Here is a 14319-nt window from a genome sequence, read left to right on the forward strand (position 1 = left end):
GTTAGTTTCAATATGTAGTTGTCATTCTCTCTCTTTTAGGATAAATGTAGTCAACATTGATCACTGTGTGATGCAACTGATCCTGACAACTGACAGTAATTTGCATTTGACAGAACTTTTGCATGTTGCCAATTATCAATTTTGAGAACCGGAAAAATGCTGAATGCCAGCAGTGATCCTCAGGACAGGGACAGAAACGAAGACAGCTGCTGCTGAGCTTCAATGGAAGCGAGATTTCTAAATAGTGACAAATGATCTGCCCAAATGAAAAAAAAGTGTTTTATAGCCCATAATAATGAACACTAAAATATTAAAGGCAGTAAGTCTCAAACTGTTAGACTAGACAACAACCTGCTGAAATCCTATGGGATCAAAGGGAAACACGCTTTGCTCTTCATCATGCATTCTCCCTAAACTAATTAAGGAGAGGCTACTCACAGATGATGCCACACACACCCCAATTAAAATCAAAAATGCCATCTCGGACGTGATGCGGCTTTCCTATGGGTGACCTAGCTGTTTCCATTCAACCTGCAGAGCATGGCAGCTACAATAATGAGACACCCTATTAGGCATGCAGAACTGGCAAACATGCCTGACTACTGTATGAGCTGATTTGGACCATAAAAACCTCAAATTTCCACGGTAGAGTTATTACAACCCACTGAGAGTCGTTGCATCTTTGCATAACCGTCAAATCAACACTGAACTGCCATCTCGATTAATACATTGTACTGGAGGGATCACACTGTCTCTCTCTCTTTCACCCTCCCTTTATCAGCATCTCACAAACACAATTAAACACGCACGCACGTTCTCATGTAAAGTACTCTCCTCTGTCTTTTCATTTCCATCATTTGGTTAATAGTATTCATCAGCAACTTTAATGGATGTAATTGCTTAGAAGAGATCCTTAGAAAACACTGTCGATTAGTTGAAAATGTGTTAGTGGCATGAAAAGGCAGTGCCTATGAATTATCAAATCCAGCTGATAGGATACATCTGCACTGCTAAATAATGAAGCTCTATCAATGGATTCAAAGGTGTTTTTTTTAATTTACACAAAACTGACTGTTGCTCCTGTCTTAAGAAAAGACACTTTTTGTCAATAATTGACTGTAGAGAGGAGCAGGAAACAAGGGGTCAGAGAGCAACAAAAACAGCTTTTGCACATACTTCCTCCGTTATAATATGTAAGCGGCACGTTGAAATGGTCGTGCACCAGCGTCACATTTCCTGCTGAGCTACAGTGACCTTGCTGGGTGCAGCCAGTGGCTGAAGGCTACTGCTTGTGCTTTGGTTCAAGGTGGAGGACAAGTGCTTTAAATTGCCCCCTTTTAAAAAACAAACAAACAAACAAAAAACCTTTATTCATTCAGAAAAGCTTCTTCACAAACAGCCAAGCTTTCTTTTCTAGTTGGGGTTAAGGGTCTTGCTCAAGAGTACTTCTGTGATCATGATAAGTGAGAGCGAACTACCTTCCCATCAGAAGCCTGATTCACTGCCCTCTAGTCCACCACCACCTTGTTTGTGAGGTGTATAAATAGTATAACGGTGTATAAATAAACATGCCTTTCCTATTTTTACATTTTGAAAATGTACACATACTCTTCTTATGTATTTGCTAGAAATACATCCTTAAGTGTTTGTGCATCTGCTTCTTGTGTCTGCCAACTACTAAAGCCCCACCCCAATGTACCACGATGGGTGTGTCTCGGACAGTGTTTTCCGGTATGACGACACTGTAGCTGTCCTTCTCCCACTGTGGAGGCTGATTCTTCACATTGGTGATGGTGACAGCCAGCTCCACTGAACTGCTCCTGTTTCCCCCGTCTGTAGCCACGATTTCTCTGGTGATGTAGGTCCTCTGAGGCAGAAAGGCCACACAGATGAGGAGCAGAGCAAAGGAGAGGAGAGGAGATCACTTGATGGTGTGTTCTCATGTTGCCAATTAGCGTGACACACTGATAATTACAGCTTCCGTAAAGGCTGATAAACATTTGTCTCTAGATCACACGGATTTCAGCAAACAATCCTTTTTTCCACACTTCTGTGCAGGAAGAAACTGACTGTAAGCTGCATTCTGGTAAAAAAACTAACATACTCAAAGATAATTGTATTGATTGAAGGGCGCAGCTTCCTGTGGAGCAGCAGAGTTTTGTAAACCTTACAAAAGCAATTAGCTTTAGCCACTGTAATCAGAGGAAATTGTCTGTTTTAGTAACTCAAGAAAACAATTTAACCAAGAGTTTACACCCTCAGTGTGAGTTAATTGGTATATATTACACAACAATAATAAACTATGATGACACACATTCACTTTTTGTTGGCCTTCTGCTTTCTGCACCATGAGATGAAGGTTATTTACGCATTCTGCCCCTTTAAAGGTGTTTCAGGTTCATGAGTGAAACACTGCTTTACATAGCAACACTTTTTCACATGACCTGAGATTAATTTTCAAGACTTTTTGTAGTTATGCAGTTTTAAAATTCAGTTTTTCCTCTTAGCAATTAAGACAGCTGAGATTGTCACATTTGCAAAGGCTGAAATAAACATGTAGGCAGTGCCTGCATGTAAATTATACTTTATGCAGTTGTCCTCATTAGTAGAAAAGTTTTGTATCTTCAAACATGAATATGCTCTGGTGAACCATTCTCTCAGGCAAAAGTACTGGCATGGTGCCAGGTGTTCGTGTAAGAAGCAAGGTGCTGAGGATACAGACATTCATTCCTCTTGGCACTGGAAGATGGTGAGTTGTTGCTTTTTGGGTTTTTATCGTTGTAGCACTCATCTAAGGCACAGACTTGTTTTGTGCACACGACGTGGCAATTTCCGCTATTGCTTGTTCATGTTCCCACCAAGATTGTTTTTTTCTTGCTTGTAGTGAAAGAAGGGGTTAGAGGCAGTGAAGTGAGGAAAATATCAGGAATGTTACTTCTCCTGATGCCAGAGAAAAGGCTCCAGTGTAGACATTATCACATATTCAGGCTGACTGTCTGCTATTGGCCGCTGTACTTCTATCCCCTGACTGTTAACAATAAAGTGTTTGAATGCACAGATACTTGTTTTGTGCCATGTTTTAAGTTCATTGCCAGCCTCGTGAGTTCTTGAGCGACAAAATGGAATTACATAATTTCCTTGTTGAAGTTTTTGTGCCATTTGGAGGGATGATTAGAATGACAAGCATGATTACTGCCAAGGACATCAAGTAATATTTGAAAAAAATAAAATTGCATCAGTTATTCACACAGTTGCCATACGCATCTACAGTAACAGCAAACTGTATGATGTAAGTTTTGCAAACATTAAGTTGAAACTGTCCTAAATGTAGTTTGATATTATCTGTTTGTGTACAGTATGTGTGTACCTGAGAGATGGGCTGGTTGACATACACCCAGCCTGTCAGGGGGTTGACCCTGAGGTACTCTGGCTGTTCACTGGACATAGAGTACGTGATGGCTGCATTGGTGCCAAAGTCATCGTCATGAGCTGCCACCCTCAAGAAACTGGTCCCGATCATGGTATCCTCACGAAGGAAGTCTATGGGAGAAGAAGGAGTGTGGTTTATGCTTGTGCAGTCCTGTGAGGGCTTTATTTGTTGTCTTTCAAACCGCATTTGTCAGTACAGTGGCTAAGTATGCTCATTGTGCCGCAGCTTAAGAAAACACAAACAAATGAAAAAACCTTCACCACTCCGACAACATGTCACATGGAGAAAGAAAATCCTGCAAACAAATAAAACACAGGATAATAGGGAAGCACATTCACCAGTTTGACAACACATAAGCTGCACATAGAGAATAAAACAAGAAAACACAGATACACTCCACATGATGCAGAAAAAAATGAAACGTAGGTACATCACATAAGAGATTTTCTAACACCTGATGAACACACTCAATTGATGGGTGAGAGAGAGAAGCCATTTCCATGTTCATCAGTTTTAGTTTCAACACTGCAGCAGAACAGAATGCAACTGCATTATGCTTTCTATTGACATAATGTGACTACAGCATGATTAAACTTTTTTATGGTTATATTTAGACTCTCAGCACTTTGTTAAGATTAAGAAAAGATCAGACTGTCGTCTAGTTAAAAACTGAAAAAAATATATTTAACCAAAACCACAATCTTTCTCTGATCAAGGTGCTCTGGTTGTTTAAACTACTAAACATCCAGAGGCCTATGGGACTCTATGGGAACTTCATTCATTCGTTCATTCAAAAAACAAAAAAACAAAAAACACCTCTGAACATCTGAACATAATCCAAGCAGTAATTACATTTCCCAAAACACATTTGCTGTTGTAGTTTAGCTTTATATAAAGATAACCTCTAGGAGACAGGGTTGAAACAGTGAAGATGTTTTCTTCCTTTGCCTGACTTTATGTTCCAATCCCTTACCTCACCCTGTCTCCAGCTCCTCATCATTCCTCCCAAGCCATGTTCCTCCCCTCATCTCTTATCCACCTGTCTGCCCCACCCCTCCCTCCTTGCACCTGTTTCCACTGATCACCAGCCCCTGCAGTCCCTTGAGCTCTCCTCCTCACCTGCACCTCATTCAGCAATCAACTTCGGTTCCCTTCCTTTTTTTCTTTGTCAGATCATCTGCTTTAGTTCCTGTTTCTGTTCCACTGGTCTGGTCCAATGTTCCTAGTGTTTCCTAGCTTAACTGCGCCCTGCATGTTGCATCCAGTTGTCTGTTCCTGCCATCTCACCTGCCTGTTTATCCACCCGTCCACCTGTAAACCTAATTCTTATTGAAGCATCTTCACCACATTATCTGCCCTTTCCATCTGCATTTGGGACCAAAACAAATGAAACTGGGAGACTTTAGTCCATTTGCATGTGTTCCCTTACTGTAAATTGCAGCAGGTTGAGCTCTTTCAGTCTTCAGACTTAAATTATAATAATACCTACTTACACTCATATCGGATGTTCTCAAACTTGGGACTGTTGTCGTTCTGGTCCAGGATGAGGATGTTGAGCTGACAAATGCCAATCAGTGGGTCAGCTGCCTGGTCAGTGGCAGTCACTGTCACCGCATACTCCCGCTGGCGTTCGCGGTCAAATTTCCTGGCTGTCACAATTACTCCTAGAGACGCAGAGATAACAAGGTTGATCTGACAGCTAAATCATACCAAACACCGCTTGGTCTCATGTCCCCAGAGCATTTGCAATTTAACACTAAAATGATTTCCTCTGTTTGCCTCGAGGCTAAACTTTAAAGTTGGTTGAGCAGATGAGGAGCAGAATAGAAAAGGAAATGAGAGTTTTTCAAAAGTAGTTATCATCAAAGTCAAAGAGAATTATCTTCATTATTCATTTTACAAATGATTTTAGTGATGACATTTACAATACTTGCAGATCCACTAAAATACTGTTGCTACTGACGTGAAAGGTTGTGTTATTTGGTAATAATTAGTATTCATTTTCTGGCATTATATCTTAGCCTTTGACAGGATCAAATAACTTTACCACAGGTAAACGTTCAAAACACAGGAAAGAAAGCTGCCTCATGAACATTTTTTTTTTAAATTTTGGTGCCAGTCACTTAGTATTTACTGTGCATCTTGCCAATAGGCTTTAAATTATTATCCTTTATTTTAGCTCCAAGATGACATTAGCTGCATATTTCACTTTGTCCAGTATTAAAAAGGATCTACAACATCTTAGCTTTCAACTGTAAACTCGTAGACACCCTGCATGCCTTGTTGCACTGTCAAGCATGATAGACGGGAAGAAGGGAAGCATGAAGAAAGGAATTAAGCTTGCACACAACCCCCCACCCCCCCTCCGGGATAAAAGTATGTGTACCCTTCTGTATTTGTATGTTTGTGCAAGTGAAAGCGAGTTTGGGTGCATTTCAGTACCAGTGTCAGGATGTATACTGAATGCAGGCACAGTGGAGTCTTTGTGCATGAAGCCGTATGTGACCCTGCCATTGGAGCCCTCATCTGCGTCCACAGCATGGACCTGCAGAACAAACGTTCCCGCTGGCTGGTTCTCCAGGACTGACGTGCTCTCTCGGTACTGTTGACACTGAGGAGAATGAGACAGCAGGCACAGAGGACGGGTGGGAGGAGGAGAAGATCATGGCAGTGTAAGTATGGAGTAACTTAGATCAATACTCCATTCCATCGAAACAGTAAGCCAAAGTGCGTAGGAGGTGGAATGTTATTTATTTTGAAAGGACAGAGTAAAGATTATTTACTGGTGGGACAAAAAGTGTAGCATGGACACACTATAATGACACACACAGAAGCACAGAAAGAAAGTGGGAAGCCTGGGGTCCACTGTTTCTGTCCATTCATTTTGTACATTTGCTTATGGCAGATGGTGGTAGTGGGTTCAGAGGTCTTGGAGCTTATCCCACCACCCACTGGGCAAGGGTGATGTGTTCACTGTAGTTGCTGCACTTAGGTAAACATGAAATGTGTTGATCTTTTGGCACCAGGTGTGTTTAGTGCTGTACTTTTTTTTTTCTTTTTTTTTTTGGAAATGGGGCCAACACTTCACAGAGAGCCTTTAGCAGTTTACAAAAAATAGTTGTAGCTGCATTTAAAAAAGCAAAGTTTGAGTGAGATGTTACAAAAAACATAATGTGAACTAGGGATCTCTGTCACCTTAATAAAACCTTTAAAACCTTTTAAAATAAAATGGAGACACTTTGAAGAATAGGTTTATTTTGCACATGCATATAACAGCAGCTGTTTAAAGGGGGGCGGCGACACTATTTCTACAAGGTTGTGGCGAACAGATGTTTTTATGTTTTGAATATATCCTTTCTGCAATTCAAAAAACTGAATGCAACACATGGACATTTACACCTACAGTATACAAGTTAATGCTGTGTCTCCTTTGGAGTCAAAGTCTGAACTGTCTTGAACTGAACTGCTGGGATTCACAAGGAATTCTATTCCTTTTGCACAGGAAAATAGCAATGGGAGTGCGTGAATGTTCTCTTCACCATACAACTGCCCAAGTTAAATATTAACTGACTTTGACCTCTGACCTACAAATGTTCTTACCACAGAATAAATTATAGCAGCTTACAGGTCAGCTGCATAGCAAAATATTTAATTCAATTAATGCAACACGTGAACGAACTGGAATAAAAAATCTCTAAACTAAAAATCATAATGATGTGGGAAGCATCTCAGACATTACAGCTAGAGGTCCAGGAACAATGCTTCCTTACCTAAAATGTACCAAAACATCATGTTAAGAAGACTGCATGCAGCTGATTTTCCATCACTGCTGTATGCACTATTAAGTTCAAATCAGCATTGTAAAGGTGATGGAGGATATGCTGGAAAATAGAATCAATAGCAGTGTATCCTTTAAATCTCAGAGGATGTGTACTTTGAAGAGGAATGTTGCTCTGTAATACAAATGTACCACATAATTTAAAGAATATGAAAGGACAACGCCAATGATGAGAACATCATGAGAGCAATGAGACATGATGGTTTTTCCTGAGAAAATATACATTTTGAGTGATGTATATTCCTGGAAAGCTTAAACTTTAACGTTCAAGGCTAGAACAGTTAATCCTGGTCTTCATTTAAGACTGCATGAATTATTAGAGATCCATTTGGTGCCTTAAATCCTGGGTGTAATGTGAGGTAGCTGCTCTGTGTTTGGCTTCCCAAAGATTTTGTCAATCACTAAACTTGTCAGACACAAAAAGAGCTTTATTATCCTCATCTGAACTCTGTCTGTGTTTAACTCAGTCCCTCTACTCTCTCTGCCAGCATTCATCTCTGTCTGGTCTCTCATCTTTCTCTCTCTTACTGTCTCCATCAACTCTTTCTTTCTTTCCCTGTCTCACTGGAGCGTTGATGCTGATGCACCATAGACACAGAGGGAAAGGAATCCCTCAGTACTGCTGGTTGATGCATTCCTTTGACATCTAATTAATGATGGTGAAACTTTTTTTTAATCTTCTGATGTTCCCTCACTTCCCGCCTCCCCTCATTCTTCCTATCTTTTTTGTTCTTCTATCATGCAACAACGCTTTACCTTTCTCCACCCTTTCAACCATTCCATCTGCAGTCATCAGATGGTCTTTTAACTTTTGCCTCCAGTGCTTTATTTGCTTTATGCCTTCAATGGATTGTGGAGGGAGCTTGGTGAAGATATGCAGGTTTGCATAAAGGCAGTCATCCATTCAGTTAATTAGGTAGCTAAAAATGAGAGCTATGTGTGACAAAAGCTCAGTCAGTGTGAAACAAACTATGCAGAGGGTGTGTAAGACATTCCATACCAGAGAAACACAAAAGTAAGTCCAAACACAAAAGGATGACAGTCTAACACCATCATACTTCTCTGGAGTTTGAATATTTTGGGATCTTGGTCACAAGCGAAGGTCAGATAGAAAGTGAGGTCGATAGGTGGCTTAGTCAGCAGTAATGTGGACATTGTCCCAGACTGTCATACCAGAGAAGGACCTGAGTTGGAATGAAATGCTCAGGATAAACCAGATGAAGGAAGCTCCAACCCTCACCTGTGGTCATGAGGTGTGGGTAAAGGCAGACTGAGATTACATATACAAGCAGCCAAAGTGAATTTTCTTTGTAGGGTAGCTGAATCCAACTTTTGAGAGCGTAAGGAGTGAAGGAATTGTGAGTAGGGACAAAGCCACCCAACTTTTTTTTTTTCTGCTGTGATACTGATTCCATTCCTCAGGTCAAGGTACCAGCTGATAAAGAGTGAAAATCCCATATCAATTCTCTATTTTTCCCCCAGTTTAAAGTCAGTATAGAAGTCATTTGGATCATTTTCTTCTAAGGTGACGTGGGGCCAAAGACTGATGCGGTGCTTAAAACAACGCTGAACTTTGTAAAGACATTGATGAAGAAACTGTAGCTATTGTGGATCTGGCCAGTTCCCAACCTGTTAAATAAGGTCTTCATGTTGAAGAGAGCCAGTAGAGGTGTGTTAAGTGGTAAGAAACCCCTGGTCAGACAGAAAACACACTTGAGCAAGTCTGGTCTGGAAACACTTTGGGATGCCCCAGGAGGAGCTGGAAGACATGGCTCCTTAGATGGAAATCTTGGCTTCCTCACTTAGCCTGCTGCCAGTATGATCCCAGTTAGCACAGAGCGGGTGACTGGATGGATGGAATCAGGTTATAGAGTTACTGTGCAACAAGTACTGAATTCAGTTTGCACTCCATAGCAGGTTTGTTGGATGGTTATTTTAACTCATGTTGTCCAATGCATTTTGTTTTTGTTTTCAAAAGTGTAGTCAAACATGAAGTGGAATAAATACCGTCCTGTTCTGCCCATCTTTCCTACACAGCATGTTATAAATGTCCAACCTGCATATTTTTTGCAACTACAAATATAAAAATGTATGTGAACAAACCCTATATGACAGAGGGTCACACGAGTAGCAGTATTAGTAGTAGTAGAAGGTTAATAAATAAATGTAGTGAATTCCTGTGAGTGTTTGTCTGTAGTCTGATGTTTACACAGTGAATTGCAGGCTCTGGTTGTATCTGACATATCTTGCCTTTTTGGAAATCTACCTCTCTGTGTGTGTCTCTGGGTCCTTCTGTCTTGGTCCACTGATCCAGCACTGAGTTCCAGAGAGGCCACAGTATGTTATAAGATTGGGCATCAAAACAAGATAAAAGGGGCTTTCTGCTTCAGTGTCCTGCTGCTGGCTGCCTGCGACAGAGGAAACATCAGCTAACCTCGGATGTCTTCACTAACTGAGAAAAACAACATTCTGCCTCTTTTTACTTTTCTGTCCCAGGACTTCTTTCTTTGCTTTTGAGCTTTTCCCCTCTGTCTCTCTGCCTATCTTTAACCAAAGACACACAAACAGCAGTGTTCATCCAGTGTTTTCTATTCCATCTTCATGTTTCTCTTAGTTCATTCATTTTTATTTGCTTCGTTTCTTGATTTCTTTTTCTATCTTCAGTTATCTGTTTTCGTTTTTTTTAAACTTCTCTCTTTGACTTGAGAAGCTGCGTGGGGAGTAGGGGGGTTGGGGCCTGTCTGTCCATTTCAATTAGCATCCCGCCAGCAGAGAGAAAAGAACGAATCATAGACTTGTAGTATGATGCCAGCAGGAGATTCCTGAGAGAGACAATTGAGTATACAGAGCACATGAAACACTGTGGACCAGGAATCCCTCTCTTCTCTTTTTCTCTCTTCTCTCCTGGCTCTCATCTTGTTGCTCGTCCCTCTGTTTTGTTCTGCTAAGAGGTGAAGCCAAAAGGGAAACACTTGCTCCTCTGAAGTGTGTAGTGGAAGCACTCTCGGCAACTTGACGGTAGCAGATCTATAAAATGAACTGATGAAATAATCAACTCAATCAACACGATACCACAGTAGAGAACCAGGTTGAAAATAACCTGTTACCCTCCTAACCATGTTACCCTCCACACTCTTTCTGCTGTTGCTAATTTACAATAGCTTATGTGTAAATAAGAAGAAATAAATCCAGAGAAGTTTCCTGTGGACAAAAACTCTCTCATTTCAGTCTTTAGCTGAGAGAGAAATTTCATTAATTATGGCTACACAACATATGAATAGCTAAATTGATTGGTATTCCCTTTTAGCTCTGTCATTCTGGCATTCCATTTCATCCTGTCTCTCTTTCTCTTACTGACTCTCTCTTTCAGTCTGGTGTAGGCGTCTCATCTGCATCCCACTCTCTGCTTTGAATGACTCTCCTCCACTCTGTATTCATCTCACTCTTGGTGCTCTGTTTATTTTGTGTGTGTGCGAGGGGCATGTGTGTGTGTGTGTGCTAAATGTGCGGACACACGTATTACATCCTCCTTATCTCCAGAACCAGGGGCAGGTGCTATCGCTGTCATGTGTTCATTTGGTTGCTGTTTCACAAGAGACCCTGGAACTGGAATCATATGTACACTTATCATAGATGTGTGTGTGTGTGTGTGTGTGTGCACTATTCATCTTCTATCTCTGTTTACCAGGCGAAGGGAACTGATGAGACAGATTACAGCCAGGAGATGTATGATTTTTACTTTTTATTTTAATTTGTGTTCATAGCAACTGCAGCAGCATGACACACGTAGATGGGAGATCTGCATTAAGTGATTTGTACGTGAGTCTTTAGAAGTGACTTCACGAAGGAAACAGGGTGAAGCAAAGAGACGAATTGCTGTTGTGTTCAAGGTAATGCTGTAATGCCAAAAGGGAAAGACTTGGCGCTCACTTTTTCCCCCAGGAGAGAGTGAGTGAGGTTTACTCAGCAAGCTTCTGCTCCTAATCTTGGCTCACGATACCTCGGGGGGCTTGAAAAGTCACCTAATTTAAAATTGAGACAGGGCTAGAAAAAAGCAGGTGGAGACGTAACACTTTTAGAGCCGGTCGGTCGGGATTTCTCCCACATCCCTCAAAGCTTTAATTAAAAGACCCGAGATGATGTAGGAGAGAGACGAGAGAGCAGAGACGAGGGTCAGGCCGGCTAATCGCTCCTCCAGAGAGGAGAGATAGAGACTAATAAATAGAGGAGATAGAAAGACAAAGAGAGGGAGACCGAGGAGTGATGGAGGAGAGTTACATAGGATAGACAGAGGCAGAAAAGGAGAACTAGTGTCACTTAGATATAGTAAGGAGAAGAGAAAGAAGACCAGGAGAGCAGATTCTGATCCAGCAGCTTTTCAAACACATGCAGATAACGAGCAAGACAAAACTAGGTCTAACGATGTGTGCGCGATTGCTCGTCTTACCTTTTCAAAGACAGGCTTGTTGTTATTCACATCGTCCACTCCCACTATCACCTGGGCCGTGGATGACAATGCCTGAGGTCCGCCTGAGGCGTTGTCATCCGTTGCTGTAACGTTGAGGACATATTCCACACCCTGGAGGCGAGGGGGTGGGCTGGAGCGCAGACGGATCAAACCTGCAACCAAACACAAAGACTCTGTCAGCTGTTCTTGATTTAACAGTGAATACTTGCTGTCTGTCTGTTCAACCTTTATGTTTGAGATGAAAATAGTCCATCCACGTGTCAAAGAGTCCTTCAGGAGTGAGCTAAAACCAAAATTGGTCTCAGTGTGTGTGTGTAAGAAAAAGCATCTGTCAAATTATTGTAGTGTGATGGTGTGTTTCCTGTCAGTAGTCTGTCTAATGAAGGTGATAATTCCAGACAGTGTCTGGCTTTAAAAAGAGGCAAAGGTGGATAGTTAATATCAAAACTTAATATTCTCATTTTATTTTAAAACTGAAAGGTATTCATCACAAACTACTTCTGTAGGTATCCAGTGAAAGGACTAGTTGAGTTATGAGTAATTTTACAAGTAGTTAATAAACAATAAGTTAACTCTTGCCAGAGTCCCTGTAGTTGATTAACAGATCCTCCGAAAGTTTTTAAACAGCATGCCAACAAACTTTAGCATTTAGCTTTATGAATGCAGTCACTTAATCATAAAGCTTGTAGCACAGTTTAATGTGAGACACCTACCTACTTTCAAAGTAGAGCATATTGATGTTTTGCAGTGTAAAAGCGGTGAAAACTAGCTCCAGCATGCTAATGTGCCACTTAGGCCAAGCAAACCATTTTACCAACTACACCTCCATGATAAAGTATTTTGATAAGAAACAAACAAACAAAAAACAATAATCGAGGAAAGCTGTGCTTCAGACGCTGTAATACTATTGAGACTATTTATTATTTTACAGGGGAAAAATAGTTGTGATAATCATATTGTCATGTGGAATGTTCTGCATGAGACATACTCGCTTGCTAAAGTGGCCATTACTGTAAGATACTGTTCTGACAGTTCTTCAAAAGCATCAGAAAATGACTCTTTAAGGCAACTAGAAAGGTGAAATAAGTGGAAAACACAAGACTTTGGATTCAACTGTCTGAGATCACTGATTAGTTCTATGAGCATGTAGAGGAAACACACTCTCTGCAACTTGACGGTACCAGATCTATAAAATGAACTGATGAAATAATCAACTCAATCAACACGATATCACAGTAAAGAGAGAACCAGGCTGAAAATAACCCATGTTACCCTCCACACTCTTTCTGCTGTTGCTAATTTACAATAGCTTCTGTGTAATTAAGAAGAAATAAATCCGAGCTGTGAAACACAGAGAAGTTTCCTGTGGACACAAACTCTCTCATTTCAGTCTTTAGCTGAGAGAGAAATTTCATTAATTATGGCTACACAACATATGAATAGTTAAATTGATTGGTATTCCCTTTTAGCTCTGTCATTCTGGCATTCCATTTCATCCTCTGTCTCTCTTTCTCTTACTGACTCTCTCTTTCAGTCTGGTGTAGGCGTCTCATCTGCATCCCACTCTCTGCTTTGAATGACTCTCCTCCACTCTGTATTCATCTCACTCTTGGTGCTCTGTTTATTTTGTGTGTGTGCGAGGGACATGTGTGTGTGTGTGTGCTAAACGTGCGGACACACGTATTACATCCTCCTTATCTCCAGAACCAGGGGCAGGTGCTATCGCTGTCATGTGTTCATTTGGTTGCTGTTTCACAAGAGACCCTGGAACTGGAATCATATGTACACTTATCATAGATGTGTGTGTGTGTGTGTGTGTGTGTGTGTGTGTGTGTGTGTGTGTGTGTGTGTGTGTGTGTGCACTATTCATCTTCTGTCTCTGTTTACCAGGCCAAGGGAACTGATGAGACAGATTACAGCCAGGAGATGTATGATTTTTACTTTTTATTTTAATTTGTGTTCATAGCAACTGCAGCAGCATGACACACGTAGATGGGAGATTAAGTGATTTGTACGTGAGTCTTTAGAAGTGACTTCACGAAGGAAACAGGATGAAGCAAAGAGATGAATTGCTGTTGTGTTCAAGGTAATGCTGTACAAGCTCATCATTTCTGAACTGCACATGTACAATATGTCCCTACTGTTTGCTTTTGAGAGTGTGTGTGTGTGTTTTTGCACAGGCGATGGAAAAATGCCACAGAGGGGGTGTCTGCCTCGAGGTGTTTGTCACAATGGCTGGTTCCCTGGCACTGCTGTCCATAGTTAAGGGTATGTGTTTGTGTGTTTTTGTGTGTAAAAGAAACAGATAAAAATAGACAGAGGGGGGGTTGATTCCAATTTGCAACCGTAGAGGTGCAGGAGGAAGAATCTTTGCCTGAAGAAAGACGTGTCACATACATTGTGTCAGACACATAAATGCATATACTCACGCACACCTCCACAGTAAATGTCATAAAATACACATGGGTGCACACAAACACTCATATTCAGCAAATGCTTCTGCAGAGGTTTCTGCCAATAAAGTTCTTTTTCAGGCCAGACTACAGACAGGCTGAAGTCTGCAGAGAAAACTGAAGGGGTGCT

The 14319-nt window shown here is 41.1% G+C and overlaps 1 protein-coding gene across 1 annotated transcript in view; it reads right to left on the reverse strand.

Annotated features, from left to right (window-relative positions):
• Positions 1-14319, reverse strand: part of si:ch211-186j3.6 (neural-cadherin) — a 276919-nt gene that overhangs the window by 145964 nt on the left and 116636 nt on the right. Inside the window, exons 8-12 of the mRNA XM_041034346.1 lie at positions 11716-11888; positions 5873-6041; positions 4924-5094; positions 3368-3540; positions 1700-1867 (exon numbers count right to left, since the gene is read on the reverse strand). Of these exons, the coding sequence (XP_040890280.1) occupies positions 1700-1867; positions 3368-3540; positions 4924-5094; positions 5873-6041; positions 11716-11888 (854 nt within the window). The remainder of the gene's footprint in view (positions 1-1699; positions 1868-3367; positions 3541-4923; positions 5095-5872; positions 6042-11715; positions 11889-14319) is intronic.

This window comes from Toxotes jaculatrix, chromosome 1 (genome assembly GCF_017976425.1).
Source record: "Toxotes jaculatrix isolate fToxJac2 chromosome 1, fToxJac2.pri, whole genome shotgun sequence".
Lineage (NCBI taxonomy): Eukaryota > Metazoa > Chordata > Actinopteri > Toxotidae > Toxotes > Toxotes jaculatrix.